At 47.5% G+C, this 6,558-nt stretch overlaps 1 protein-coding gene across 1 annotated transcript; it reads left to right on the plus strand.

The window, feature by feature from the left end:
* The first annotated feature begins 6 nt into the window (after positions 1–6).
* Positions 7–1,142, plus strand: Pycard (PYD and CARD domain containing). Its single transcript, XM_010617454.1, has 3 exons — positions 7–86; positions 500–565; positions 798–1,142. The coding sequence occupies exons 1-3, from the start codon at positions 38–40 to the stop codon at positions 1,049–1,051; spliced, it is 369 nt and encodes a 122-aa protein (XP_010615756.1). The 5' UTR covers positions 7–37; the 3' UTR covers positions 1,052–1,142.
* Positions 1,143–6,558: the final 5,416 nt, after the last annotated feature.

Here is a 6,558-nt window from a genome sequence, read left to right on the forward strand (position 1 = left end):
TTACGGCGCTGAGCTCACGGCCGCGGTGCTCCGCGACATGGGGCTGCAGGAGCTGGCTGGGCAGCTGCAGGAGGGCAGGCGCAAGGGTGAGCATCCCCGCCCAGCGAGCGTGGACTTCGCCCCGGCCCCTCTGCCTTCTGTTTATCCCACAGCTGGGCGGGCAGGGTCCTGCCAGGCTTGGGGGCGCAGGCCTGTAATCGCTACTCCCGGGAGGTTGAGGAAGGAGGATCACAAGTTCGAGCCCAGCCTGAGCAATTAAGCGACTCAGCAAGACCTTATTTCGAAATGAAGTTTTTAAACAGATGGACGGGGAAGTTGCTCGCCGGGAAGGCCCTGGTTCCATCCCCGTGCGGGGGTGGGGAGGTGTGCTTCCTGGCTGAGAGAGGGCTTCGCTCCTGGCCTGAACTTGGCACCACCACCAAAGGGGCACCCGCCCCGAAGACTGGAGGGAGGGCAGGAAAGGAAAGCGGGACTGACGACCTGACCCCTTTCTTTATAGGCCTTGGAGCCACCGCGGCCACCCCAGCTGCAGTCAGGGCCTCTACCTGGATGGCACCCCAGCCAGGTGAGGCCTCCACCCCTGTCTCACCTGCCCGGCCTCCCCAGCCCCAGGCTGCCTCACCCTGCATAGCCTTTGGTCCTGGGCTACAGCCCGGCTGCTCACTCCAAGCACCGTCACACCCTGCCCAGAGCCCCACCCGCGGCGCCCGCGTCCTGGAGGCAGCGTGCCCGGCAAGGATGGGTCGGGCACCCCAGCCTAGGCGCCACTCACCTCTTCTTCCTCCCTCCCGCCCCAGCACACTTCGTGGACCGGCACCGGGCTGCACTCATCTCCCGGGTCACAGAAGTCAATGGGGTGCTGGATGCGCTGTACAGCAGGGTCCTGAGTGAAGAGCAGTACCAGCAAGTGCGGGCGGAGACCACCAACCCTGCCAAGATGAGGCGGCTCTTCAGCTTTGCCCCATCCTGGGACCTGAGCTGCAAGGACCTGCTCCTCCAGGCTCTGAGGGACACGCAGCCCTACCTGGTGGCCGACCTGGAGAAGCCCTGAGGTGTCCTCCCCAGGAGTCCCGCTCAACAGCTCCAGCCAGCTCACCCAAATCTGATTTGTTAATGTATAATACAGAGTGAAATGTCTTGTACTTGTGTTTTTCCTACATCCAGCCTGCACAAGTATGATGCAAAGCCACATTTCCCAAGGCCCAGTGATAGAAGCCTGTGCTTAGCACACACTAGATACTAGGTTCACATTACAGAAAAAGTCCAGACAGAACAGACGTAGTGGTACACACCTCTAATCCCAGCATTTGGTAGGCTGAGGCAGGAGGATCATCAAGAGTTCAAGGCCAGCCTGAACTACATAGTGAGACCCTGTCTCAAAAAACAAACAAAAGTCCACACAGTCTCAAGAGAAGCTTGTTTCATTGTTCCTAGGGCATTAGGCCCCCAATATGCTCCTGTTCAGCACTGGGTGACTGTCCTTGTACTACCATAAAGGTTCTGCTCTGAGGTTACTGTTAACAGCCCCTCTGGCCTACTGCATTCCTGGAGGAAGAGGTTAAACTTTACCCAGAAAACATGCCAGCCACAAAAGCAAACTCCAGGAAATGAGTTCTTCTCTTGATGCTACTTTTTCTTCCAAAAGGAAATGCAAAGTGCACTCAGGATATACCCCTATGACCCTGATTCCCTGAACGGCCTCTGAAAAGCTCCATAATGCTTTTTCCTGGAAACATCTTGTAAGGTCTTTCTGGCCTTGAAAGGGGAGAGTTGCAAAGTGACCAACAGGTACCAAGTTATCCCATCCTGCATTTAGACTCCTCAGAGAGCAACTTTACAGTGTGCCTTCCCATGTCCTGAGCCTGCAGGAGGAAACTTCAAGAAGGCCCAACATTCAAACTGTAGTGAATATTCCTGGCTCTTTTCAGCCAAATTAATAGTGAAAATGGGGGGAAAAAATCAAGAGCAGAAATTTGGGGGGGAAAATGGCCCAGAAAGAACCATGTGTAATGTTTTAAGCAAAGTATGGCTGGAGAGATGAGTGTCATTAAAGGGAAATCAAGGCCAGGTGTGGTGGCTCACACCTGTAACTCCAGCACTCGGGAGGCTGAGGCAGGAGGATCACTGTGAGTACGACACCAGCCTGGGCTACACAGTGAGTTCCAGGTCAGTCTCTATATAGTGAGATCCTGTCTCAAAAAGCCAAAAAAAAAAAAAAAAAAAAAAAAAAAAAAAAAAAAGAAATCAAGGGCAGGTTCGGCTGGGCGGAGGAAGGCAGCTGAGTATGGATGGGGCTGGGGGCGGTACTGGGACTTGGCAGCTGGGACTCGGGTCATGGGTGGTGCCAAGGAGTCACAGAGGGTGGGATGCCAGCCTGTGCTGAAGGCCCTGAAGGCGACTTGAGTCCGGGGAGGCGCAGACAAGGGTCGACTGGGTCGGCTGCTTGGCGGACCCGTCCCAGGTGGGGGTGGCCAGTCCGGGGAAGGAAACTTGGACCCCTTCTGGGACAGAGGCAGAGTGGCTGAGCTGTGGCTGGAGACTGAATGCAGAGGCTGAAAGTGCGCTTCAGGAAGACGGGGAGCCACGGCTTAAAGGGAAAGAGACAGTGTGGGCAGCCTGAGATTGTGTTGGACATACTCCCTTCCCGGTGAGAGCCTGCCATCAACCACAAGGAAATTTAAAAAAGCAGCCCTAAATTGCAGAGGACAAAAGAGTTGCCCTGCTCACTTTCCCTCTGCCCTTCTGAAGAGCTAGCTGGTCTACTGCACATGTTTTCAAGAAGTTTGCCCACCACCTGCCTGTCTTTCCCTGCTCACTGTACAAGTTTGCCTTTTAGCCCAGGGTAGAGTCTGAGGTTTGCTTTTGCAAGAAGGAGAGGATGAGAGAAGGAGGATGGGGAAAGAGCATACAGAACAGATGCAGTTTTGGGAAACACCACATTAAAATCTAGCTTCTCCCAGAGGTACATGTAAATAAATCCTGACTTATTTCGAAAAAAAAAAAAAAATCAGAGAAGATGCTAGGCTGGGCATGGTGGAGCACATCTGTAATCCCAGCACTCGAGGCTGAGGCAGGAGTATCGCTGTGAGTTCGAGACCAGCCTGGGCTATATAGTGAGTTCGAGGTCAGTCTCAACTACATAGTGAGACCCAGTCTCAGAAAACCAAAAAAAAAAAGATGACTTGAAGGCACCTCAGGAATCAGCAAGACCCCACCCATCACAGGTTCAAAGATGCAAAAGTATATAAACATATGAAAAGAGAATCACTGGGTCCCCTCAAGGCCACTCAGGGAATTGGTTCCTAAGAAATCATTTTGCTGTACTCACCCACCCCAGGCAATGAGGCTTCTGCAGCCATGGTCCAAGAAGGCTTGACTACTGCTTCCACTGGAAGCATTCACATGACCCTCAGTTTTTTTGTGTTTCTGTTTTCTTGAGACAGGGTCTTGCTATATAGCTCTGACTGACCATGAACTCCCTATGTAGCCCAGGCTGGCCTCTAACTTACCACGATCCTCCTGCCTCAGCCTCCCAATGCTGGGATTACAAGCATGCACCATCATGCCAGGCTTGACACTGGTTTTATCAGCATGCAGAACCTAAGAGTTATGAGGTCATGGAGGCTTCCACCACATTTCAAAGGAAGGCTTGGGGACCCAGGCAAAATCACCAAGGTCTGTGTATGAAGCTGTGGGAATGAAGTTGAGGCTGCTAGGAACATGGACTGTATGCCAAGGAAATCTGCAGACTGAGCAGAGCCAGCCCAAGAGGCCCAGGGAGCTGCAACCAGACAGGCCATAGGGGAGGACTGGACAAGCCAATGAACATACATCTCACCTCCATGTGCCCCATACCAGATAGATGAAGACTACAGGACTTGATTTGCCTGGACTTTCAGTTTCACTTTGGTCCGGTTCTTTATCTCCCTATTCCCTCCTTTTACCTTGCAACTATGTAATTTGTCTGATTTTTTTGTTGTTTGTTTTGTTGGTACCAGGGATCGAACTTGGGTCCTTGAGCTTGCAAGGCAGGCAGCAGAACCACTGAGCTAAATCCCCAGCCCTGTTTGATGACTTTTTTTTTTTTTTTTTTTTTTGGTCCTGGGGTTTTTTTTTTTTTTTTTTTTTTGGTACCGGGGATTGAACTCAGGTCCTTGTGCTTGCAAGGCAGGCCACCGAACCGCTGAGCTAAATCCCCGGCCCGACTTTTTTTTTTTTACAGAGGATCACACTAAGTTTGCCTTAAATTAGCAAAGACTTTGGCTTGGACTTTTGAAAATGCTAGAACTGTTGTTTTTGAGGAAGACATTGTATTTTCAGTTGTATATAAGACATTTGAATTGCATTAGAACTACAGACATTGTTTATTTGGAAAATAAGTATAGTTTAAGATGTTTGGGTGTCAAGTTGACATGGGGTGCAATGTGATGGTTAACTGATCAGCTTGAGAGCCACCTAGATTCAATTAGTAAAACACACTTCTTGGTGTCTGGTGGGTCATGGTTGGCATGACCTTGGGTACTATATATGGTCCCTCACCCCTTCCTCTGTGGCACTGTTCCCCTCTCCGCCTCCCAGCCACCAGGATCTAAGCTTCTCTGCTCCTCCACACCCTCCCATCATGAGGCACAGCTACCCACAGACTAAACCTTAAAACTATCAAATCACAACTTTCCTATTTTAAAAGTTCCTTAACATATTCACAGTGAGGCTCTAATTTGTATGTCACGCTGCCGGGCAGCTCTAATTTGAATCTGATCACCCTGTTGGCTTGAACCACCAGTGGTACGTGCATGACTGTCCCATCAGGTGGCCTGTACCACTATAAATCATACCAATTTAAAAATTATAATAATCTGACACTCCAATGGGAAAAAATTTAACAAAATTGAAATACCCTTAAAATTGAAAAATGTAGCCAGGCATGGTGGCACATACCTGTAATCCCAGCACTCATGAGGCAGAGGCAGGAAGATTGCCATGATTTCAAGGCAAGCCTAGACAACATAGTGAATTCAAGGCCAGCCTGAGCTACCAAGTGAGACTCTGTCTCAAAGGAAAAAAAAAAAGAGAAGAAGAAAAATGTACAGACCAGGCCATAATATGTGTGTGTGTATGTATACAAAAATTACATATTACTTACAAATTAATATTCCAAACAAATATGAGAAGAGCCACCATGGAACAACAAAGGAATAATAAAAGAAAAATGTACTACTGAGCTTAATACTTTAAGAGGCTGACCTGCTGGGGATGTAGCTCAGTGACAACACACCTGCCTCGAAAGTGCAAGGTCCTGAGTTCGATGCCCGGGGTGGGCTGGGGCAGGACTCTCCAATGACTTCAAGGCCAGCCTGAATTAGATAGTAAGAGCCTGAATCAAGAAACAAACAAAAAAAAAGAAAATATTAAAATAGCATAAAATAAAGCCAATTTGTAAGATTTCCATGTTAAAATTTAGAGAATTAACTATTGCTAAACTATTAACCCATGAAGAAATGCCACAGGCACAAATTATCCCCCCAAAAAAATATACACTTCATAGAAGCTGATTTAGGATTAGCAAGAAACACATGCAAGTAATTTACAAAATGTTACAGAAAATTATATGAAAAAATGGGTGCTGCTATGGCCACACACAAAAAAAAAACCCAAACACAAAACAACATTTTGTACAATCTGCATAAACCAGCCATCTTTATATATAAAGTATTTTAAAGAAATTCACTAATACTAATTTAATGAAATAAATTTGACTGCAGCAGTTTTGATAGGTATGAATAATACTTCTGGCTTTTTGAGACAGGGTCAGTGTAGTTGAGACTAACCTGGATGGAACTCACCTGTGTAGCCCAGGCTGGTCTCAAACTCAGTGATTCTCCTGTCTCAGCCTCCCAAGTGCTGGGATTATAAGCATGCACCACCACGCCCAGCATGAATAATACTTTTAAATAAAAAAGAATGATAGGGTAAGTCTGCCTGGAGCAAGGGGGGGATATTTTGAGAGGAATTTATAGGACTGTGTCTTTTACTATAATAAAAAAAATGTAATAGTAATTTAAACATTCACTGCATTTTTTTATCATAGCACATTATACACTTACCCTGTGGTAACACCCAGTCCATGCACTTGGCAAACATGCTGATCCCTCAGCTCTGGACAATTTGAATATTCTTTCTATCCCACCAAGTCCAAATATGCCTTCTGCTGGGGCTCCAGTGCCCTTCCTCACACAGCCTGTATTCACACAAGACTCAGACACATTAAAAAGAGCCGTCTTTTCGGGCTGTGGATTTAGCTCAGTGGTTCTGGCACCTGCTTTGCAAGTGCAAGGACCTGAGTTCCATCCCTGGTTTAAAAAAAAAAAAAAAAAAGAGCCTCTTTTCAACCTCTTCACAAGTACCTACCTTCCTTAACAAGAAATTAAGTGGTAGTTTGTGTTTCTAGTGTCTAACAGCTTTTTTGAAATCTTACAGGTGTTTAAGGGTTATAAAATGAAACCATAGGTTAACATCTACAAAAACCAGCACAGTTGTGAAACAATACTTTTTTTTTTT

The sequence above is a fragment of the Fukomys damarensis genome, unplaced genomic scaffold (genome assembly GCF_012274545.1).
Source record: "Fukomys damarensis isolate Sample0158 unplaced genomic scaffold, DMR_v1.0_HiC HiC_scaffold_34, whole genome shotgun sequence".
NCBI classification, from domain to species: Eukaryota; Metazoa; Chordata; class Mammalia; order Rodentia; family Bathyergidae; genus Fukomys; species Fukomys damarensis.

Bases quoted from the DNA above. Each gene is read 5' to 3' on its own strand.
- Pycard (XM_010617454.1), top strand. From the start codon at position 38: ATGGGGCTGCAGGAGCTGGCTGGGCAGCTGCAGGAGGGCAGGCGCAAG. The intron at 87-499 runs GTGAGCATCCCC...CTTTCTTTATAG, and splicing joins GCAGGAGGGCAGGCGCAAGG to GCCTTGGAGCCACCGCGGCC. The intron at 566-797 runs GTGAGGCCTCCA...CTCCCGCCCCAG, and splicing joins CTGGATGGCACCCCAGCCAG to CACACTTCGTGGACCGGCAC.